This window comes from Rhineura floridana, chromosome 4 (assembly GCF_030035675.1).
Source record: "Rhineura floridana isolate rRhiFlo1 chromosome 4, rRhiFlo1.hap2, whole genome shotgun sequence".
In the NCBI taxonomy this organism is placed as follows: Eukaryota; Metazoa; Chordata; class Lepidosauria; order Squamata; family Rhineuridae; genus Rhineura; species Rhineura floridana.
The window spans coordinates 210,472,687-210,497,407 of NC_084483.1; the positions used below are offsets into that span (position 1 = coordinate 210,472,687).

Genomic DNA, 24,721 nt, shown 5'->3' on the forward strand with positions numbered 1-24,721 from the left:
GAGACCCCACCACGCCCAAGGTGCCACAGGTTCCTTGCCCAGCTATAGTGCCACTGCACTAGGCTGACATTTCCCTTGAGAAGATGGAGCTCAGGTACCAGTTTCTGTGTTTGAGGCCAGGGAAGCCATGCCTGTGTGTGCGCCTGCGTGCACATGGCTTGGCTCGCTCACTCGACTCTGGAGTAGCTTCCTTGGATGGACCTCTGGCAGGACTTCACTTTCTCACGTTCAGGAACGTGGCGCTCCCCAGATGGGGTCTGGGCTGCCCAAGTGCAGAGCAGGAACTGGGCTTGCACACCCCTGCCTTCCTCCTCTGGGCTGGGTAAGATGACCCTTCAGTCTCTCCCAGGGGAAGAGGGAGGCACTCCACAGCTCTGCCCAAGCACCTTGGCAGGAGGGCAAAGGGCCGTGGACGCCCCTTCCTCCCCTCTGAGGACCCCTCTCCATTCCTGGCCACTCAGCAGTTCCCGCTTCACAGAAGTTAATCATTATGGCAGAGTTTGTGTTAGCTTTGCTGCAGAGTCCCACTCCCTCTTCTGCCTCAGTCATACACTCCAGCCTGGAGCTTTGCACGCAGCCTCAGGGAGGAGGAGGGGGCTGAGTGGAAGGGTCTGGAGGCCCTTTTTGAAAAAAGCTAAATTAGCTGCTTTCAATTTACGCTCGGATCCTTTCAGGCGTGTGCGTGCAAGCCCTGTTGCTGTGTCCTTGACGTGTTCCGCCATCTTAGCTATTTATGGCTCCCTCATTCTGCTGCTGCCCGCCACTGCCTCAGCAGCAGCCCCCGTGCACGGGACTCCCCGTGCTGCAGCTGCGCTGGAGCAAGGCCCCAAATGTCTATCGGGGTGCTTCATTTCTGAACAATTAAACACAGTCTTCTGCCTCGTAATCCCTTCAATCCCGCCTGCCCTTTTTTTCCTCCAGTGTTTGATGAGACAGCTGTGCTTTTTTGGGGAGTGGTTGATGCCAGCAGAGGCCCAAAATAGAACATACAAACTGGACGGTGCACGTCTCCCTCCCTCCCTCCTTCCCTCCGCTGTACATGGCTGTCAGGGTGCCAGGAGTCCCTCTCCTGGCTGCACACAAACACCTTTCTTGCGGCCGCGTTTCCGTGCAGCCGCTCCAAAGCCAGGCTGCAGCCAAGCGGGTGATGGCGTTTGTTTTGTTTCAACATGCAGCGGCCGCAGCAGAAAGCAGGGGATTCTCTTCCTCCTCCCCAGCCATCTGCTACCTGGCCGCCTTCCATGCGCTCAGGAGACAGCAATGTGTGGATGAAGTGCCTCTTTCATTCCGTTGCCATGATAACGGGCCTGCTTCAGATTTTAGCAGGGAGGGTTATTAATGCTTTGGAAAAGGTTATTAGGCTGCTGAAGTAATCAGCTTTTTATGGGCCTCCTCTACAGGGATTGTTCTCGGAAGTTTTACTGTAACACACGAACAGAAGGAATAGGGAGGGCCCGTTTGAATGCAGGCCCCATGGCAGACATGGGCTGGGGCCGTCCACAGAAGAGTAAAAGCTGCCCACCCATTTTGTCTCACGTGGGCTTCTCGTCCTGACCGTCTCAGCACTCCTCCAGGTGGAGGGTCCTCTCCAAGTCCCTGTGTCTGCAGGCAGTGCTGGGGTGGCTCTCTGTGTGCCCCAGAGGTGCCTTTTGTGGAGTCAGGCCATTGGTCTGTCTAGCTCAGCACTCTCTGTGCAGGGCATCCGTGGCTCTCCAGGGTTTCAGGCGGGGGGGGGGACATTCCTAACGCTGCTGAGGGATGCTGGAGATTGAGCGGGGGCCCTCTGCATGCAGAGCAAGCGCTCTGCTGACTGAGCTGCGATGACCCTTCCCAAGTGGGTGGTGCAGTGGACTCCTTGCATGACACGGCATGGGCAGGGATGGCTTTGCTGGGGATCAAGCCTGCAAAGGGGGGCAACGGCAACATGGAAATCCAGGATGGTGCAAAATGGAGGCGCTGCAGCGCCTTGGCCGGGGAGAGGAAGGGGCAGCTCAGCCCAGGTAGCCCAACCTTGAAGCAGCTGAGGTGAAGCAGTGGGTCCTGGGCACCGTAAAGGGTGGCGCCTGGGAGCTGGCCGGGTCTGCTGCGTGGGCCACAGTCCCCCGGAGCTTCTCTGGTTCTAGCTGCATTGAAGCCAAGGTTGATCTCTCACTCATCCCAAGGGCCTTACATAGAAGGCCTTCCCAGTGAATTGTGCCCCATGCTAATGAGTCGCTCTGTGGGAAGGAGGGGGTGCCATTTATATTTCCCAGAACAGGCACCAAAATGCCCTCGGTTGACGCTGAAACTCAGAGTAGAGCCAGAACTGCCCTTTTGCCTTACAAACATGTGTCCCAGCCCAGCCCTGCTTTTTCAGGTTCTGCTAATGGAGGGGCCCACCACTTTGGTCCTGCAAGGCTTCCCCCTGCTCCTATCAGCCAAGTTTATTTCCTTTCTCAGAGCCCGGTTGGTGAGAGGGGGTGCAGGGGAAAGCAGTGAGTGTGGGAAGAGTTAAGCCTCTTCCCCTCCTCAAAAGCACAGCTCCTGCTTTCACGCCACGCAGCAAAGTGGTTTGGGGCTCTGTCACATGTAGTTTTGGCCCAAAGAAGTGGCATGATCCAGAAGCCGGGAGAGAGGGCAAGCGCTGGAACCAGTGGTCAGACTGGAGCTCGCAGCAGGACAGGAGCAGGACCAGAGAGCGCTGAATGCATGGGGCTGAAAGCTGTGCAACTGCCCCATTGAAGCCACTGCTTTCTCCAAAGCCATGATTTAGCTGACGGTGGCCAGGGGGAATGAAGCAGTGACCAGCACATCAGGATTGGCCAAAGAGGAACTGAGCCTTTTTCAATTTCTCCCTTGCCAGGCTAGCATCATCCGATGTGTCAGATCATAGAGCTGGAATGGGAGGGAGCTCAGTTGAGAAATGCCCTGGTAAGCAGGGTGGGAAAATTGGCCAGCCCAAGCATGCACCTCTGGCCTCCCTGGAGCCACTTCTTTTTCTCCATTTCATTGGATGTAGGTCAGAGATGGAGCACACACTTAGCTTGCAGATCCCAGCCATTAATAGCCTTATCCTCCATAAACCTGCCTATAATCCTCTTTTGATTGGGAGCAGTGACCATAGTGCTATTAAATTAAACATACATGTAAATGGCCAATTGTCAAGAAAATCTAACAAAGTCACATTTGACTTCAAAAGAGGAAACTTCCCCCAAAGGGAATTGGTAAAAAGGAAGTTGAAAGGCAAAGTCCAGAGGGTCAAATCACTCCAAAATAATTGGGAGTTGTTCAAAAACACAGTATTAGAAGCTCAGCTGCTGTGTATACCGCAGATCAGGAAAGGTATCATAAGGGCCAAGAGGATGCCAGCATGGTTAATGAGCAGAGTAAGAAATGGAAGTCTTGTCTGAATGAGGAAAATAAAAAGGAACACAAACCTTGGCAAAAGAAATAAAAGAAGACAATAAGAGATGCTTAAGAAAAGAATTTGAGGAGCACATTGCTAAGAACCTAAAAAACAACAAAATTCTTTATAAATACATTCAAAACGGGAGACCTTCTAGGGAGGCAGTTGGACCCTTGAATGACAAGGAAGTCAAAGGTGTGCTAAAGAAGGATAAGGAAACTGCAGAGAAGCTGAATGAATTCTTTGCATCTGACTTCACAATAGAGGATATAGGGCAGATCCCTGAACCTGAACTAACATTTGCAGGAAGAGAGTCTGAGGAACTGAGACAAATAGTGGTGACTAGATATGAAGTTTCTAGGGTTAATAGACAAAAAACTGACAAATCTCCAGGCCCGCATGACATCCACCCAAGAGTTCTCAAAGAACTCAAACATGAAATTGCTGATCTACAAAAATATGCAACTTCTCCCTCAGATATGCCTCCATACCTGAGGACTGGAAAGTGGCCAATTTAACGTCAGTCTTTAAAAAGGGATCTGGGGGGGGGTCCCAGAAATTACAGGCCAGTTATCTTAATATCTGTCCCAGGAAAACTGGTAGAAGGTATTGTTAAAGATAAAATAACCAAACATATAAAGAGCGAGACTTGCTGAAACAGAACCAGCATTCATGGCTTCTGCAAGGATAAGTCCTGTCTCATCAATGTACAGGCATAACCCGCTGAACGTCGCTTCACTGAACGTCGCCTCGCTATAACGTACATGCTCCATATGCCTGTATTTCTCCAGAAACGCAGCGCAGCAGCAGAGGCTTTAGCGCGTGGGGGTGGAAATAGATCCAATTGCGCCACTGCAAATCAGCTGGGAGGTGCAATCGCAATCAGCTGAGAGGCGCGGCAGTGCAGCAGCAGAGGCTTTAGCGCGGGGCTTTGAGGCTCCGCATGAAGGAGAGGGGAAAAAAGTTTTAAAAGGTAGTGCTTCACTTTAAGGACGTTTTCGGTTTACGTACTCGCTCTGGTCCCATTGAGTATGTTAATGCGAGGTATTACTATATTAGAGTTCTTTGAGAGTGTCAGGAAGCATATAGTTAGAGGTGATCCAGCTGACACAGTGTACTTGGACTTTCAAAAAGCTTTCGACAAGGTACCTCACCAAAGACTAAGCTTAGCAGTCATGGAATAAGAGGAGAGGTCCTCTTGTGGATAAGGAATTGGTTAAGAAGCAGAAAGCAGAGAGTAGGAATAAACGGACAGTTCTCCCAATGGAGGTCTGTAGAAAGTGGAGTCCCTCAAGGATCGGTATTGGGACCTGTACTTTTCAACTTGTTCATTAATGACCTAGAATTAGGAGTGAGCAGTGAAGTGGCCAAGTTTGCTGATGACACTAAATTGTTCATTAAAACAAAAAGGGATTGCGAAGAGCTCCAAAAGGAACTCTCCAAACTGACTGAATGAACAATAAATGGCAAATGCAATTCAATATAAACAAGTGTAAAGTTATGCATATTAGAGCAAAAAAATCTTCATTTCACATATATGCTTATGGGGTCTGAACTGGTGATGACTGACCAGGAACATGACTTTGGGGTTGTAGTGGATAGCTTGAGAAAGATGTTGACCCAGTGTGCAGCAGCTATGAAAAAGGCAAATTCCATGCTAGGGATCATTAGGAAAGGTACTTAAAATAAAACTGCTGATATCATAATGCCATTATATAAATCTGTGATGTGGCCACATTTGGAATAATGTGTATCATTCTGGTCGCCTCACCTCAAAAATGATGTTGTTGAACTGGAAAAGGTTCAGAAAAGGGCAACCAAGATGATCAAGGGGATGGACTCCCCTATGGAAAGATTTTGCAGAAGTTAAGGCTTTTTAGAAAATAAGCAAGTAAGAAGTGACATGATAGAAGTGTATGAAATCATGCATGGCATAGAGAGAGTGGATAGAGAGAAGGTTTTCTCCCTCTCTCATAGCACTAGAATTCACAGACATCCAATGAAGCTGAATGTTAGAATATTCAGGACAGACACAAGAAAATACTTCTTCACGCAGCACATAGTTAAGCTGTGGATCTCATTCCCAGAGGATGCAGTGATGGTCACCAACATGAATGGCTTTAAAAGGATTAGACAAATTCATGAAGGCTACTAGCCACGGTGGATTGATTCCATAAAGGAAGCCACAGACCTGAACTTACAAGATCTGAACAGGGTGGGTCATGCCAGATGCTCTTGGAGGTCACTGATTCATGGGGTCGCCATAAGTCCTAATCGACTTGAAGGCACATAACAACAACTAGCCATGATGGCTATGCTCTGCCTTCACAGTTGGAGGCAGTATGTTTCTGAGAACCAGTTGCCGGTAGCTGCAGGGGAAGAGAGTGTTCTTGCACTCAGGTCCTGCTTGTAGGCTTCCCATAGGCAAGTGGCTGGCCACTGTGAGAACAAGATGCTGGACTAGATTTATTTATTTATTCATTTATTACATTTGTATACCGCCCCATAGCCGAAGCTCTCTGGGCAGTTTACATCAATTAAAACATTAAAAACAAATATACAAATTTAAAAATGCATTTTTTAAAAACACATGCTAAAATGCCTGGGAGAAGAGGAAAGTCTTAATCTGGCGGCGAAAAGATAACTGTTGGCGCCAGGTGCACCTCATCGAAGAAATCATTCCATAATTGGGGGGCCACCACTGAGCAGGCCCTCTCCCTTGTTGCCAGCCTCCCAGCTTCCCTCGGAGTAGGCACCTGGAGTAGGGCCTTTGATGATGAGTGTAATGTACAGGTGGGTTCATGTCAGGAGAGGCGTTCCATCAGGTATTGTGGTCCCAAGCCGTGTAAGGCTTTATAGATGGGCCACTGGCCTGATCTAGCAGGCTCTTACGTTCTTATAGCCATCCAGGTTGGTGGCCATCACTGCCTCTTGTGGGAGCGATATCCATAGCTTAACTATGCTCTGTGTGAAGACGTCCTTTCTTTTGTCTGTCCTGAATCTTCCGCCATTCAGCTTCATTGGATGTCTCTGCGTTCTGGTGTTATGAGAAAGGGAGAAAAAAAACAGGATGACACAGTTTCATATCTTTGTATCTCTTCTGACATATCGAATAGGCCTGGATGCCAAAGCAACCAGTCTGCACTTCACTTCAGAGCAGATTCAAGTCAACCCCCTTCCTGGCACCCATGGATTGTCCGTTGAGATTTCCCAAAACATGGCGAGATGGGACCAGAAGCAGCAAAAACAGCAGCGCACTTGGGTGTCCCTCACTGCCTGAAGTGTGTGACTGATCTCCAGGGCCTCTCCCAGCCGAAGCACCATCTGCCAGTCTTGTGGCTGCCCCAGGGGGAGAGTGCTGCCGTTCTCTTCCGCTCAGCAAGTGCAGCTAAGCCACATAGACAGCTGCCGGGTGTTCTTGCAGGGGATCTTGCCTTGCAGCTATGTTCCCAGCAGTGCTCTTGTGCAGCTCCCATGGACTTGCGTGGGGCTTCATTGCAGGAGACAGGGCCATTCCCAGCGGCCTGGGGCTATTCTGAGTCCAGCATCTGGGCAAAAGGCTGAGAGAGCAAAATGTCATGGCGAGTGGACTTTATTTTTACTGTGGTGTCCAAGTGTGTTGTCGCTCCTGAAGTGACTTGCAATGCGATGGGAGGAAGCCCATCCTCCAATGTGTTTCAGTTCTCAGTGGCCCAATTTCTGTCAGCATGCCTCTGAATAGCAGGACTTCCATGGATCTTGGCTAGGGTTATGCTATGGCCTAGTTTTATGTTTGTTGAGCCACAGGGATTATCCGTCTGGAGCGATTCTCTTCTTTAGCCATGCTAGAATCAGGGTGGTGGAGAACCCATCCCTTTTGCTGATTTAAAAGCCAGCAGATCACACTTTGCCTCCAGGCTGGATTCTAAAATTCATCTCACTCTGGCAGACCCCTGTCCCAGCTCCCTCCCTGTCTGGTCCCAACACAGGTGGCAACAATTCCAGAGCAGATATGCGCTTTTCTCCATGAAGAACCCTCCAGCTGGGCTGCACACTCTAGTTCTTCCTCTGGTGTCCTGGGAAGTTCTATTCAGGAATGGAATTTGTTTTCCAGCTTCATCTGATGATAGCAAAGAAGTCGAGTTTATTTGGCCTGCTGTCAGGAGATGAAGTCACACGCTGGCACGGGCTCTGCAGAACCTTTTTCTGCAGGCAAGTCGTGTCTCCAAAACGGAAGCCCCCATTCGGAAGTGAAACAGGCCAAGCTGGATCTGTCCCCGCCTCTTGCTGCTTGTGCAGTTTTGCCCCCGTTGCCAGCAGCCTGGTGCCCGGTTAGCTACCACTCTGCCAGGCTTCTGCAGCCCACTGCTACCAACCCCCTGAGAATCACTGTTTAAATAAAGTCTCTTTGTGTTGGGAAGCCGTGAAGTTGCATCCTCCTGCCGTTTATCGTGGTCCACATTACAGCTTTGCTCTTCCATCTCTGAGCTGCCGCTTCACTACAACTTGGACTGTCTTGGTTTATGGACGGTATCTGTTGGTGCCTTTATCAGACAGAATTGCTAAATGTCCACCTAACTCTGCACTCTCTCAGACACTGGCCAGGTAGATATCTCAATCCCCAAGCGGAGCATGGGGGCACAATCAGTCCCTTGTTTGTCCACAGAACCTTTGTGGCTGGTAGACTTTTTAAAAATTATTTTATTTTATTTTACACTGAATGTTGTAAGCTGCTCTGAGACCCTTTTTGGCTAAAAGGCAGGGTACAAACGCCTTAAAAGAGATCCTGCAAGCCTGATGTTTGTCTCTCCATGGCTTAAACAACAGGATATTGGTTAGTCTCTGAACAGCACTAGCAGCAGCAGCAACATGGTTTGGGCTGTTGATTGGGACTTCCTGGCCTTGCTTTCCACCTTGCCCTCATTCCTGGATGTCCGCCCATTTGTCTGAGCTGCTGGATCTCCTTGCCCGCTTGCCTAGGGAGCTGGAATGGGCTTCATCCTGCCATGGCTTTGCTGCCCTTAGCATCATCCTGCCATGACCTTTTGGGTGTGCCTGGGCCCTTTTTACGAGCCCCACCAGCCTGCCTTCCCTGGACTCTGTCCCCAAGAGGGTCTCCTGCTGCTTTGCAATGGAAGGTTCCCCTGGCTTGCAGTACAACTTGGGGGTGTCTGCAGCACTTGAAATTGGCTGCACCAACGTTCTGTCTGAGCCTTGCCTTTGAGAGCCTAGAATCTCTCTGGGTGGCCATTAGAAGGGGGGGAGGAAGACAACTGACAGCAAGCCCACCTTTCCTGGTCGAAAAGGGGAAGAGATTTTACTCCATTGTGTTTCTGCATCTTGCAGGAGAAGCCCCGTGAGGTTCTCTGTTGTTGTTTTTCTTAACCCTTTCCCCAGCTCTGTTGGGAGTGCTTGGCATAACAACTGCTGGTAGCGTTTCATTTTGGAACCTTTAGTGCTTCTGCCTGCACCCTGTCTAGGAAGGAGAGTTCCAGATTAAGTGGCTGATGCTCTTGGTGGTAGCGATTAGGATCTGAATCATCAGTGAATTTTGCCCTTTGTCAGTCAGCATGTTTCTCCAATATCTGTAGCAGGATGTATGTTGGACAGAGGACGGGATGGAGCAGCAAGCGGCTCACTTCCTGCTGTGGCCAAGATGTCTCAGGGTCCAGTTCTGTGTCTGTCCAGGCAGCCTTCTGGCCGTCTTTCTCCACTGTTCAGTGAAATTAACCTCAGGAACATTTTGGGTGTGTTTGGGGGCATTTGTCCACATGGGTGTTGGCAGTTCCCTATGAATGATCTGGGTCCCGGCATATGAGAGATGCTGTTTCGTTCTGCAGTCTAAACCTTGCCCCTGTGGCGCAAGACAGCGGTCATCATCTGATGGTGCAGCAGCAGCATTCCCGGTCCCCAGACTGCAGGAGCACCAAGGACCAGTGTCAAAAAGCTGGAGGCCCTGGAGAATAATATCTGCCCCATCGTGGAAGGGCTCATGTCCAATGTTATAAGCAAGCACACTAGGGGATTTAGCTCTTTCAGCAAGCGCTTCTGCCTCCTTGTAGAAGAAGGCCGCTTCCCATGGACGGAGGCAAAGCTTGCACGGGAGATGCGTTCTCCACACGGCTTGGATCTTCTGTCATTATGGGAGCAGCCCAGGAGAAAGCACAGGCTGCAGGATGTACGGAACAGGAACTTCTGCAAACAAACCTAGAAATGTAGAATAAAGCTGATGGCATGAATAAGGCAGAGATCTATGGCTTTGGTGCGTAGCTTGCTTTGTGGAAACGCCCAGATGGGCTAAGTCCAATGACCTAGGGAGGTGGTGGGCTCTCTGACACTGGAGGCCTTCAAGAGGCAGCTGGACAGCCATCTGTCAGGAATGCTTTGATTTGGATTCCTGCATGGAGCAGGAGGTTGGACTTGATGGCCTTATGGATGGCCCTTCCAACTCTACTGTCCTATGATTCTAAGTCAGCCTTCCCCAGCCTGGTGCCTTACAGTGCCCGTCAGCTCCAGCCAGCGCCGCTATGCTGGAGAAGGCGGGGATAAGAACATAAGAACATAAGAAGAGCCTGCTGGATCAGGCCAGTGGCCCATCTAGTCCAGCATCCTGTTCTCACAGCGGCCAACCAGGTGCCTGGGGGAAGCCCGCAAGCAGGACCCGAGTGCAAGAACACTCTCCCCTCCTGAGGCTTCCGGCAACTGGTTTTCAGAAGCATGCTGCCTCTGACTAGGGTGGCAGAGCACAGCCATCATGGCTAGTAGCCATTGATAGCCCTGTCCTCCATGAATTTGTCTAAACTTCTTTTAAAGCTGTCCAAGCTGGTGGCCATTACTGCATCTTGTGGGAGCAAATTCCATAGTTTATGCGCTGAGTAAAGAAGTACTTCCTTTTGTCTGTCCTGAATCTTCCAACATTCCGCTTCTTTGAATGTCCACGAGTTCTAGTATTATGATTGAGGGAGAAGAACTTTTCTCTATCCACTTTCTCAATGCCATGCATAATTTTATACACTTCTATCATGTCTCCTCTGACCCGCCTTTTCTCTAAACTAAAAAGCCCGAAATGCTGCAACCTTTCCTCATAAGGGAGTCGTTCCATCCCCTTGATCATTCTGGTTGCCCTCTTCTGAACCTTTTCCAACTCTATAATATCCTTTTTGAGATGAGGCGACCAGAACTGTACACAGTATTCCAAATGCGGCCGCACCATAGATTTATACAACGGCATTATGATATCGGCTGTTTTATTTTCAATACCTTTCCTAATTATCCCTAGCATGGAATTTGCCTTTTTCACAGCTGCCGCACACTGGGTCGACATTTTCATCGTGCTGTCCACTACAACCCCGAGGTCTCTCTCCTGGTCGGTCACCGCCAGTTCAGACCCCATGAGCGTATATGTGAAATTCAGATTTTGTGCTCCAATATGCATAATTTTACACTTGTTGATATTGAATTGCATTTGCCATTTTTCCGCCCATTCACTCAGTTTGGAGAGGTCTTTTTGGAGCTCTTCGCAATCCCTTTTTGTTTTAACAACCCTGAACAATTTAGTGTCGTCAGCACACTTGGCCACTTCACTCGGTTGATCCTCCCAGATGTCAGGCAACAGAGAAACTGACGTGAGTTCAGGGGTCTTTGCACAGTTGTTCTAGTGGGATAACAAGCCCTTTGTCTCGCTTGCAGGCCCTGATCCATGCAGGCCTGGAAGCGGCAAACAATCATCTAGCCCAGCAGCCTGGAGAGACCACACAGCATTTCAAGATGGAAGCCACAGGAGTTCCCAAACTCCTGGGGGATGATTGGCCTGGGGGCTCCCCTCAGCATCTGAGGCCATCAATGGCTGGCCTGTAAAAGACTGAGGAGGCCACATTCCCTGGCCTGAAGTACTGCCTGGATTTGTGTTGGCTGTGGCTGATGGCCTTCGATGCAACTGGATCCAGTTAATCATTAAATCCTGAGCAAATCTGGCTTGGAGGCGGTTTAGGGTGAGCGAAAGGAGCACCCCTTCCCAGGCCTACATTTGGCTCCTAGGAGAGGCACTGGAGAAGGGAAGGCCACGGCTGCAGTGTCACCCACCTGGGTCTACTCTAGGGAAGCTCCCTCTGTGCCTGGCATCAGCCTCCACGGCACGTTCCTCAAGGGAAGCTCTGTAGAAAGGGAAACAGGCCATCTCGCCTCAGTGGGCATCACCAGGCTCCTCTTGTGACGCCATGGTTTCCATAGTAGCAGATGTGGTTCAAAGGCAGGGGGCTATTTCTAAAACTTAAAAAAAAGAGGATAAAGACCAGATGAAACAGCACAAGCTGAATAAGGGAGGATGTGCTGGGGCTGTAAATTTTTAATGGGGTAATTATGGTATTAGTCACAAGTATTCAGTCCTAGACAGCAGTGAGTGCTTCTCACTCTTTCTGTGTTTAAATAGCACAAGACAGAGACACAGGCTAAGTCTGCTATCGCACAGCAAATTGGGAGCAGCGCTGAGATGAAAAAAGAAGGCTCTCTGCTTGCTCCTGGTGCAGACTGACTGAAGCCACTTTCAGAGCAAGCCCAGTGTGGCGTAGTGGTTAGAGTGTTGGACCTAGGAGATCGGGGTTCAAATCCCCACTCAGCCATGAAGTTCACTGGGTGGTCTTGGGTCAGTCACCTTCTCTTAGCCTAACCTACCTCACAGGGTTGTTGGGAGGATAAAACAGGGAGAAGGAGATGTGTGTATACATCTTGGGAGGAAAAGTGGGACAGAAATGTGGTGATGATAACAGTAGAAGACCTTGATCAGAGCAGGTTGCACAATCCAAAGGATGACCGTGGCACAAACCCTCCTACATGCACACAAAACTTCAGGTTGTGTCTGACTAAGTTATACTCAGAGCAGAACCATTTATTTTAGTGACTGAGTCTGATACTTTTCCACCACCGCAGGATTATTCCTTGTGGGTTCTTCGAGTGTGTCAACATGTGCATGGATAGAGATGTTTGTTTTCTTGCCTGAGAACAACATGGCGTACACATGCAACAAGTGCAAGCTGGTGATGCTGTTGGAAGAAAAAGTGAGGGGCCTGGAGTGGCCACACTGAAGCATCTAAGAGAAGACGAAGAGTTCTTAGAACTCCAGAACAACAGCAAAGAGAAGTACAGGAGGTGGAAGAACAACAGCAAGTTGAAGCAGAAGAGGAGACTGTTGTGGAGAGCAACAATGAAGTGGAGGAAACTCCATTGAAAAGGGTGACAGTTAGGAATAGAAGAGCTGGAAGACATCCTTCACCAGTGGAACTATGGAACCACTTCCAGGCACTTGAGGATGAGACTGGAGGACAGCCTGCAGAGGAAGAATTACAGGAGACCCCACACGACAGCAAGTGAGAGGCTGAAGCTCAGTCAAGCAGAGGCAATGAAACCACACCCCACGGCAAGAAGAGAAGAGGAGGAGGAGGAGCCCCACCAAGAGTATCTGGATGAAAATTAATGGGGCAAGGAAGGAAAGGAACATGGTGGTTGGAGTCTACTACCGACCACCCAATCAAGGAGAAGACAAAAGATGAAACTTTTGCAAAGCAAATTGCCAATGTTTTGAGGAGGCATGATGTAGTAATTATAGGGGACTTCAATTACCTTGATATCTATTGGGAAACAAATTCTGCCAAACAGTCCCTTCAAGACATTCTTGACTTGTGTTGGAGGAAGCAAGTAGAGGATCAGCTCTCCCTGACTTGATTCTAACCAACAGAGATGACTTGGTGGATAAAGTGGAAGTTACAGGGACTCTGGAGGACAGTAACCATGCTATACTTGAGTTCTTGATTTTAAATGAAGCCAAAGCTGAGAGTAGCCATACATGTACTCTAGAATCATAGAATCATAGAGTTGGAACAGTCCAACCCCCTGCTCCATGCAGGAAACCAAATCAAAGCATTCTCGACAGATGGCTGTCCAGCTGCCTCTTGAATGCCTCCAGTGTTGCAGAGCCCACTACTTCTCTAGGTAATTGGTTCCACCCTGGACTTTAGGAAAGGTGATTTTAATAAACTCAGAACAATGGTAAGTAAGGTTCCATGGCAAGTGACCCTAATGAGAAAAGGAGTCCAAGATGGGTGGGAATTTCTAAAAAAGGAAATTCTAAAGGCACAATGGCAAACAATTCCGTCAAGGAAAAAGGGGGAAGACAGCAGAAGAGGCCAGTGTGGCTTCACAGGAAGCTTAGAAATGACCTGAAAACAAAAAAGGACACATACAGGAAGTGGAAGGAAGGCCAGGCCACAGAGGAAGAGTACGGACAGCTATCATGGAATTGCAGGGATGGCGTCAGGAAGACTAAAGCTGAGAATGAGCTGAGGCTAGCAAGGGATGCTAAAAGCAACAAAAAAGCTTTCTTCAGGTACATCCATAGTAAAAGAGAGAGAAAAGAAATGGTGGTACAGCTCTCAGTGGGGATGGCAAAATTGTAACATAAGAACATAAGAAGAGCCTGCTGGATCAGGCCAGTGGCCCATCTAGTCCAGCATCCTGTTCTCACAGTGGCCAACCAGGTGCCTGGGGGAAGCCCACAAGCAGGACCCGAGTGCAAGAACACTCTCCCCTCCTGAGGCTTCCGGCAACTGGTTTTCAGAAGCATGCTGCCTCTGACTAGGGTGGCAGAGCATAGCCATCACGGCTAGTAGCCATTGATAGCCCTGTCCTCCATGAATTTGTCTAATCTTCTTTTAAAGCCGTCCAAGCTGGTGGCCATTACTGCATCTTGTGGGAGCAAATTCCATAGTTTAACTATGCGCTGAGTAAAGAAGTACTTCCTTTTGTCTGTCCTGAATCTTCCAACATTCAGCTTCTTTGAATGTCCACGAGTTCTAGTATTATGAGAGAGGGAGAAGAACTTTTCTCTATCCACTTTCTCAATGCCATGCATAATTTTATACACTTCTATCATGTCTCCTCTGACCCGCCTTTTCTCTAAACTAAAAAGCCCCAAATGCTGCAACCTTTCCTCGTAAGGGAGTCGCTCCATCCCCTTGATCATTCTGGTTGCCCTCTTCTGAACCTTTTCCAACTCTATAATATCCTTTTTGAGATGAGGCGACCAGAACTGTACACAGTATTCCAAATGCGGCCGCACCATAGATTTATACAACGGCATTATGATATCGGCTGTTTTATTTTCAATACCTTTCCTAATTATTGCTAGCATGGAATTTGCCTTTTACACAGCTGCCGCACACTGGGTCGACATTTTCATCGTGCTGTCCACTACAACCCCGAGGTCTCTCTCCTGGTTGGTCACCGCCAGTTCAGACCCCATGAGCGTATATGTGAAATGAAGATTTTGTGCTCCAATATGCATAATTTACACTTGTTGATATTGAATTGCATTTGCCATTTTTCCGCCCATTCACTCAGTTTGGAGAGGTCTTTTTGGAGCTCTTCGCAATCCCTTTTTGTTTTAACAACCCTGAACAATTTAGTGTCATCAGCAAACTTGGCCACTTCACTGCTCACTCCTAATTCTAGGTCATTAATGAACAAGTTGAAAAGTACAGGTCCCAATACCGATCCTTGAGGGACTCCACTTTCTACAGCCCTCCATTGGGAGAACTGTCCGTTTTTTCCTACTCTCTGCTTTCTGCTTCTTAACCAATTCCTTATCCACAAGAGGACCTCTCCTCTTATTCCATGACTGCTAAGCTTCCTCAGAAGCCTTTGGTGAGGTACCTTGTCAAACGCTTTTTGAAAGTCTAAGTACACTATGTCCACTGGATCACCTCTATCTATATGCTTGTTGACACTCTCAAAGAATTCTAATAGGTTACTGAGACAGGACTTTCCCTTGCAGAAGCCATGCTGGCTCTGCTTCAGCAAGGCTTGTTCTTCTATGTGCTTGGTTAATCTAGCTTTAATCATACTTTCTACCAGTTTTCCAGGGACAGAAGTTAAGCTAACTGGCCTGTAATTTCCGGGATCCCCTCTGGATCCCTTTTTGAAGATTGGTGTTACATTTGCCACTTTCCAGTCCTCAGGCACGGAGGACCCGAGGGACAAGTTACATATTTTAGTTAGCAGATCAGCAATTTCACCTTTGAGTTCTTTGAGAACTCTCGGGTGGATGCCATCCGGGCCCGGTGATTTCTCAGTTTTTATATTGTCCATTAAGCTTAGAACTTCCTCTCTCGTTACCACTATTTGTCTCAGTTCCTCAGAATCCCTTCCTGCAAATGTTAGTTCAGGTTCAGGGATCTGCCCTATATCTTCCACTGTGAAGACAGATGCAAAGAATTCATTTAGCTTCTCTGCAATCTCCTTATCGTTCTTTAGTACACCTTTGACTCCCTTATCATCCAAGGGTCCAATTGTCTCCCTAGATGGTCTCCTGCTTTGAATGTATTTATAGAATTTTTTGTTGTTGGTTTTTATGTTCTTAGCAATGTGCTCCTCAAATTCTTTTTGTCCCTTATTGTCTTCTTGCATTTCTTTTGCCAGAGTTTGTGTTCTTTTTTATTTTCTTCATTCGGACAAGACTTCCATTTTCTGAAGGAAGACTTTTTGCCTCTAAGAGCTTCCTTGACTTTGCTTGTTAACCATGCTGGCATCTTCTTGGCCCTGGCGGTACCTTTTCTGATCTGCGGTATGCACTGTGCGGTATGCACAGATGACAAAGAAAAGGCAGAAGTGCTCAATTCGTACTTTGGCTCAGTCTTCTCCCAAAGAGGGTCTATGACACTCCTGGCAAACGTGAAGTTGAAAGGGCAGGATTGCAGCTTGAGATAGATAGACAAGCGGTCAAGGAATACCTAATCACTTTGAACGAGTTCAAATCTGCAGAACCTGATGAACTGCATCCTAGAGTATTGAAGGAACTGGCTGAACCATTGTTTATTATCTTTGCAAAATCGTGGAGGATGGGTGAAGTACTGGATGACTGGAGGAGGACTAATGTTCCTGTCTTCAAAAGGGCAAAAGGAGGAACCTGGGAACTTAGAACCAGTCAGCCTGACATCAATCCCTGGGAAAATTCTGGAGCAGATTATTAAGCTGTCAGTCTGTAAGCACATTGAAAACAATGCAGTGATTCCTAGAAACCAACATGGATTTATCAAGAACAAATCCTGCCAGACTAATCTTATCTCATTTTTTATCGGGTAACCTCCCTGGTAGACCATGGAAATGCTGTGGACATAATATATCTCAACTTCAGCAAAGCTTTTGACAAAGTGCCCCATGGTATTCTGATTAGCAAACTAGCTAAATGTGGGCTGGATGGAACAACTATCAGGTGGATCCACAGCTGGCTCCAGAATCGTACTCAAAGAGTGCTTATCAATGGCTCCTTCTCATACTGGGGGGAGGTAATGAGCAGAGTACCGCAGGGCTCAGCCCTGGGCCCAGTGCTTTTCAACATTTTTATTAATGACTTGGATGAGGAGATGCAGGGAATGCTTATCAAATCTGCAGATGATACAAAATTGGGAGGGATAGCTAATACCCTGGAACACAGAAACAAAACTCAAAGGGATAGGCTGCAGCATTGGGCTGAAAACAGAATGGAATTTAATAGGGATAAGTGTAAAGTTCTACATCTAGGAAAAAGAGAGACCAAATGCACAGTTTTAAGATGGGGGATACTTAGTTCAGCAATGCTACATGCGAGAACAATTCTTGGAATTGTTGATTACAAGCTGAATATGAGCCAACAGTGCAATGTGGCTGCAAAAAAGGCAAATGCTGTTTTAGGCTGCATTAACAGAAGTATAGCTTCCAAATTGTATGAAGGATTGGTTCCCCTCTATTTGGCACTGGTTAGGCCAGCCTTTCCCAACTAGTGGGCCACCAGATGTTGTTGGACCACAATTCCCATCTTTCCTGACCATTGGCAATGCTGGCTGAGGCTCATGGGAGTTGTGGTCCAACAACTTCTGGTGGCCCACTAGTTGGGAAAGGCTGGGTTTGGCCTCATCTTGAATACTGCGTCCAGTTCTGGTGTCCGCACTTCAAGAAGGATGCAGACAAACTGGAACAGGTTCAGGGGAGGGCAACGAGGATGATCAGGGGACTGGAAACAAAGCCCTGTGAGGAGAGGCTGAAAGAACTGGGCATGTTTAGCCTGGAGAAGAGAAGACTGAGGGGAGATATGATCGCACTCTTCAAGTACGTGAAAGGTTGTCACACAGAGGAAGGCTGGGATCTCTTCTCGATCATCCCAGAGTGCAGGACATGGAATAATGGGCTCAAGTTGCAGGAAGCCAGATTTCGACTGGACATCAGGAAAAACTTCCTAACTGTTAGAGTGATATGACAATGGAACCAACTATCTAGGAAGGTGGTGGGCTGTCTAACACTGGAGGCCTTCAAGAGACAGCTGGACAGCCACCTGTCAGGTATCCTTTAATTTGGATTCCTGCATTGAGCAGGGGGTTGGATGGCCTTATAGGCCCCTTCCAACTCTACAGTTCTATTATTCTATCTATGATCTGAAGAGAGCCAGTGTGGTGTAGTGGTTAGAGTGCTGGACTACAACCTGGGAGACCAGGGTTCGAATCCCCACACAGCCATGAAGCTCACTGGGTGGCCTTGGGCCAGTCACTGCCTCTCAGCCTCAGAGGAAGGCAACGGTAAACCCCCTCTGAATACCACTTACCATGAAATCCCTATTCAGAGGGTCTCCATAAGTCGGGATCGACTTGAAGGCAGTCCATTTCCATTTTCATCTATGATCTGGTAGACATTGTATACAGACTTTGGAAAAGCTTTTGACAGAGTCCCTCACCAATGACTAATGAGTAAACTTAGCAGACCTTGTACAGGGCCTCTTGTGGATCGGGAACTGGTAACGGAACAGGAAGCAGAAAGCAGGAATAAATGGACAGTTCTCCCAATGAAGGGCTGTAGAAAGTAGAGTCCTCGAAGGATCAGTATTGGGATTGGTGCCCTTTACCGTGTTCTTGAATGACCTGGCATTAAGGGTGAGCAGGGAAGGAGCCAGGTTTGCTGCTGATATCCAATTATTCAAGGTGTTTAAAACTAAAAGGGATTGGGAGGAGCTCCAAAAGGATTTCTCAAAACTGATTAAATGGGTATTAAAATGGCAAATACAATTCAGTGCATGTATAAAGCAATGCACATTGGGACAAAAAATCCTAATTGCACATATACACAGATGGGATCATGGTGAAGAACTCACTGAAGATGTCAGTGTGCGGCCAACGTGGAAACAGGTAAATTTCAAGCTAGGTGATCATTAGGAAAGGTACTGAAAATAAAACTGCCAGTGTCATGATGCCATTATACAAATCTATGGTGAGGCTGCATTTGGAATACCATGTACAGTTCTGGTCACCTCGCCTCAAAAAAGATACTGTAGAGTTGGAAAAGATTCAGAGAAGGACAACTAAAATGATGAAGGGGATGGAGCAACTTCCTTGTGAGGAATGTTTACAACATTTGGGGCTTTTTAGTTTAGAGAAAAGGCGAGCAAGAGGCGACATGATGGAGATGTATAAAATTATGCATGGCATGGAGAATGTGGATAGGGGGGGTATGTTTTTCTCTCTCATAACATTAGAACCCAGGGTCATCCAGTGAAGCTGAATGTTGGACAATACAGGACAGACCAAAAAAAAAAAGTACTTCACTCATCGCATAGTTAAATTTGGAATTTACTTCCACAAAATATATCAATGGCTACCAAGTTGGATGGCTTTAAAAGGGGTTTAGACAAATCCATAGAGAGCCAGTGTGGCGTAGTGGTTAGAGTGTTGGACTACGACCCGGGAGACCAGGGTTTGAATCCCCACCAAGCCATGAAGCTCGCAGGGTGACCTTGGGCCAGTCACTGCCTCTCAGCCTCAGAGGGAGGCAATGGTAAACCCCCTGTGAATACTGCTTACCATGAAAACCCTATTCGTAGGGTCACCATAAGTCGGGATCGACTTGAAGGCAGTCCATTTCCATTTAGACAAATCCATGGAGGGTAAGGTTGTCAATGGCTAATAGCCACAATGGCTATGCTCTGCTTCCACAGTTGGAGGCAGTTGCTGGGACACAACAGCAGGAGTCTGCTGCTGCCCTGGTGTCCTCTTGTGGGCTTCCCTTTGGGGCATCTGTTTGTCCACTGAGGAAGACAGATTGCTGGCCTGGATGGGCCTTCTTTGGCCTGATCCAGCAGGGTTTCTCCTAGGAGGAGTCAGGTGGTTCTGCTGCCTTTTTGATTGTTAAATATCCACAGTGATTCCATTGTGGATGCCACAGCTGTTTTTGTATCATTTGTGCAATGGGGCCGTTCTGCCCAAATTGTTTCTAATTGGTATCCCTTCTTGGACCAGCATGGAGCGAGTAATGCAGGCCGGGTTGTAGAAGTATCTGTGCCCAAAACTTCCCCCTACACCAGCCTTCTCCAACCTGGTGCCCTCTGAATGTGCTGGTGGTAGTTGTATTCCAAAGAACACCAGGCTGAGAAAGACTGTAGACAAACCAACCCAGGCCACTGACTTTTTCAAGTCTCCCATCCATGTCCCCTGGGGGTTTTCTACTGTCACCGTACTAAATCTGAAGATTAAAATCTCCATAATCTGTCAGATGTGGGCAACTAGTTCAGCACCCACAGCACCCTTGGGAATGAATTGCGAGCTCTGTTTACGCATCGCTTAGTGCCATTGCAGATACACTGAATGTCAGGTGGTGCCTTTGGGACGAAGGAAGATTTCTGACTGGGAGGCTGATCATGTTCGGCTTTAACGTGTTCAGCTTGGTGTTTGTTAAGTCAGAACTCAGCTTGTACTATTTTTATTACTTACTTTTATTGATTATTTATTCTGTTTATAGGCCGCCCCATCACAAAAAATTATCTGGTAGCTTAGAGTGTGAATATAAGACAGATTTAAAATAACAGCCGTTACCAATAAAACAGTTAAAATCATGATGCAGCATAAAACTTGAAGAGCAGATCATAAAGTTTCCAATGAATAAAATGTTTTGCAGACAGGTTGGGGATACCAAATGTTTGCTTGTTAAGGTGTGCCAGAATTGCTTCGTCCCAGGAGCCTCCACCTCTGCCCTCTCCACCTTTGTTCAGTACTGGATGTCAAGTAACTTAATCTGTACTTTTGGAGTGGCCAGGATGGCAAATGTACATCATCAGACCTCTATCAGCAAGTTGACCCATTTCTCACTTCAAGTTACTTTGGCAGGCCCAAAACTCAGGTTTTGTGCTCATGGTGAATTATTTGTTGTGAGCAGAGATTTCCGCTGTGGAGCCTTCTTGAGCCGAGTAACTTTTCCGCTTCCCTCAGCGTGACCATCTCTGCTCCTGCCTCTTCTGCCTGGGCTTAGGAAATTCAACTTCTTTACACAGTGGGGCCATAGGATAATGTCCTCAGGTGTGGCCGACCTATTGTGCAGCTGTATAAATTGTGCTTTAGCCATTTCCTTCTGAAGGGTCTCCCTCTCTCAGAATCAACTCTGTCGCTGTGGCCTCTCTGGGTGGGGAACCTGTGGGGCCCCTCCAGATGTTGTTGGAGTGTGACTCCCTGCAGCCACGGCCAGCAGGGCCAGTGGTCAAGGGTGACAGACGTTGGAGTCCAACAACATCAGGAGGGCCACAGGTTCCTCACTCCTGCTTTTAACTCCTTCCTTTCCAAATAGCTGTTTGTGTGTGTGATCTCCCCAATTGCAGCAGGGGGCAGCTATGATCAAGAGTGCCATGAGGGGGGAGGGGGCATTTAATCTTTCACACACACACAGTGGTCCCAGTGCAAATTGCCGCTCCCTTCCCCCCTTTGCGAGGCTGGGGAAAGAGGGATTGCTCACTTGGCCGGAGAGTGTTGGCGGTCAGGATGCAGAGTTGCTCTTCCACTTCCAGCGTAGAGCAGATGGGCTGTGTCTCTGTCCATTCCACCCTTTCCCAGCCTGGTATCCTCCAAAGGTTTGGATGCAAACTCCCAGTTCAGCCAAGTGCTGCTAAATTGTCTGTGTCTGGAAGCCCCCTAAGTGGTTCCCAGACTGCAGCTGCTGGTGGTTGGGGGCTGCACACCACAGGCAGTCCTTGAGAGGGTGAATGTCTTTTGCCCCAAGCTGGATTGTCGCTCATCTTGGCGCCATTGTTTTAGGGGTTCGGAGAGCTGGCGTCATTCTTCTCTTGGAAGACCTTTCCAAGAAGGATTGGTCGGGACTAAACTGGGCTCAATCTCTTGTTTCAGGCTCAGGCAGCAAGTTCTCCACAGACCTCCCCCACCCATGGGGGCCCTGGGCGCTCCATGCCAATGCCAGTCAGATCCACGTCAGCCGGCTCCACCCCGACGCACGCCCCCCAAGATTCGCTTGCTGGTGTGGGTGGAGATGTTCAGGAAGCATTTGCACAAGGTGAGCCTGCTATGAAATACTCCACAGCGCTACTGCTATGTGCTGCATTTTTTGGCTTGGGTGCGTGTGTGTGTGTGTGGTTGCGCTGTTTAAAGATTACGGGGACCTTTAGGGCATTCCTAATGTTTTTGGCCACCCAATCGCAGCAGATCCATAAAGCTAAATATCTGCACAAGAGTGGAATAATACATTGTCCTCCCCCAAAATCCCATTTTGCCTATTGTGAAACAGGATGATGAAGGGCTGGTAGCCTTCGCTATTGCACATGTCCAGTGGGATGGAAATATTTTTAAAAGGTGTGTGCACACAGGTACAGGAATACTTGTGTGCATGGCCACAAGAGGGGGGAGGAGGAGTGACTAAGGGGAGGAACAGAAAAACGCAGCCCAGACCCACATTCCGTCAGGCTTCACTCTGGTGTGGACAGAAAGCGGTAGAATAGCATCACGTATCCATGGCTGCAACCATGGAATGTGTGGGTCCTGGTGCCAGATGCACAGACAGGAAACGGGGGTCTGAACAGCCCATTTGCAATATAAAGCCCACACCTAGAAGGGGTTTGGGGTGAGTTGCCAATGGATCGTTCATACACACTTACCTACACATAAAAGGGAAATATGTTAAAATACTTTCCCTTCTGTTAGTTATTATATGATGTAACTCCTTATTTTGTGTTTAATCGTTAGTTTTTGTATTTGGGGGGGAATTTAAAACTCACACACGCCCCTCCCCCACCCCATCTCCTTGGGAACCAAATACAGTTTGCATTTGTATTCCCTATTGTGGGGGGATATTTAGAAAATGGGGGGTCAGATTCTGGATCTGAACAGTATTGCTGATTCTTGCATCCTAAGGGGGATTCTTCTGTGCCTTCCCCTCACTCACCCACCCACCTTCTCACTCAGTATCATAAAGAGTCTGTGAAGCATCCCTGCGTAGATGGGTATGGATAGGATCCCCCTTGGCACAATGAACGGCACTCTCTCAAGGGGAGCCTAAGTCTGTAGACACAGGCTCTTCCCCTCAAGCCTTTGTTGGAAAGCAAGCCGTCCTATCCAGAGGGCAACTATTGTTAGGGAAGGGTGGCATTTCCAGTTCATCTGTCAGGTGCCACATCACGGGGCGAGGGATAGCGTCAGTGCACCTATGCCGTGGTGTGACCGCCACCTTCATGCATGTCCCTTGGAAAGCTGTATGTTCATGTTCTTTTGACTCTCTTCCTCAGGAACCAGGCGAAACCTCCGTAATGATTTGCTGGTAGCAGCTGATTCAATCACAAACACAATGTCGTCTTTGGTGAAGGAGCTTCATTCAGGTATGCAAGAAAGTTTGTGGGTTGGCCTCTGCAAGGGACCCAGCAGGGTCAGCCTGCATCCTCTGGACTGGGAGCCTGAGACATTTGCTCTGAAGTTAGGTTTTCATCAGAGAAATCTGCCCAAAGACTTGCTGAGCAGGACAGCTTTGCTCAGGAAGTCTACCTGCATTCTGTTGGGCCAATACGCAGAAAAGGCTTCAACTTCCCAAAACAGGTGGCCCTGGCACCTGCCAGCAGACGCTTTTGGTGTAGAATGTCCTGTTGGGGATGGGGTGGACTGGATGACCCCTTGGGTCTCTTTCTGAGTTAGACTAGTGCTTGAGTCTTGTGTTCTCCAGATGCCTTTTAGCAGCAAGAGGTGCTCATGACACTCATGCAGCCACGTTCCACGTTCCTCTCCCAATTACAACTGGAATGTAGGGAGGCTGTTTTGTCCACCCAGCTCAGATCTTTCCTCCTTCAGCCTCAGTCCGTCTCGTCTACAGACTGGCTGGCTGGTGGTTCTCTCGCTTTCGGGCACCTTCTGCAGGGGCTCCATGGCGTACGGCCTTTCCCTAATGCCTCTGTACTGCTTTGGTGGAACATAACTGGGGGGAGGTAGTTATGTATAGTATTTGCAATGGCTGCAGTAACCAGCGCTACACTAAATTTTATCAGGGTTCATGTTTTGCTGAGAACGTTGCTGTTTAGGTGAGCGACAAAGATTATTCTATTCTATGATTCTGTGACTGCACACTAAAGTCAGGATCATTCAGACCATGGTATTCCCAATCTCTGTGTATGGATGTGAAAGTTGGAAAAAAGCAGATAAGAGAAAAATGAACTCATTTGAAATGTGGTGTTGGAGGACAGCTTTGCGCATACCATGGACTGTGAAAAAGACCAATAATTGGGTGTTGGAACAAATTAAACCAGAACTCTCACTAGAAGCTAAAATGATGAAACTGAGGTTATCGTACTTTGGACACATCATGAGAAGACGTGATTCATTAGAAAAGATAATAATGCTTGGAAAAACAGAAGGAAGTAGAAAAAGAGGAAGGCCAAACAAGAGATGGATTGATTCCCTAAAGGAAGCCACAAACCTGAACTTACAAGATCTGAACCGGGAGGTCGCTGATTCTTAGGGTCGCCATAATTCGTAAGACTTGAAGGCACATAACAAACACAACAATGATTCTGTGAAGATATTTATGAAAGACCCTGACTCTTTGTGCATTTTTCGGGCCTGTTTGTTTCCTCCGCAGTCTGCTCTGCTCTGAAATTCTCCCTTCTTTCTTTCTTGGGGCTCCTCCAGAGAGTGATGCTCTCCAGTTGCAGACAGTGCAGTTAAGTGAACAGAGCCACCGAGTCACGTGGCCAGCTGGTCTGACTACGTGGCAGCATCACTAAGGGCGAATGAAGCCTTCCCACTGCCCTCACTGAATTTGGCAGGGGGGGGTGAGGGGAAGAGGGAGCCCATCCCCACTGCCTAGGTAACTGGGTCAATGCTCCGTTGGGCCACGCCGGCAGTTTCATGACTCACAAGGACTGTGCAGAGAGACTTCCATTCATTGGGCAGAAAGTGTGTTAGTTGGATGTCAGGGAGAATTCTCTGCCACCAGGGTTGGGGGGATAGCACAGGCTGCCTGGGTATGCTGTGGAGACCCACTGAGCAGGGTGGGTAAGCCTTTTCTGCAGCCTCCTGTGGCTTCGCGAGG

The 24,721-nt window shown here is 48.2% G+C and overlaps 1 protein-coding gene across 2 annotated transcripts in view; it reads left to right on the top strand.

Annotated features, from left to right (window-relative positions):
• DTNB (dystrobrevin beta) overlaps positions 1–24,721 on the top strand; it is a 139,330-nt gene that overhangs the window by 111,604 nt on the left and 3,005 nt on the right. For both annotated transcript variants that reach the window (XM_061625917.1, XM_061625915.1), the window contains 2 exons: positions 21,544–21,706; positions 22,932–23,021. In XM_061625917.1, coding sequence (XP_061481901.1) covers positions 21,544–21,706; positions 22,932–23,021 — 253 coding nt within the window. The remainder of the gene's footprint in view (positions 1–21,543; positions 21,707–22,931; positions 23,022–24,721) is intronic.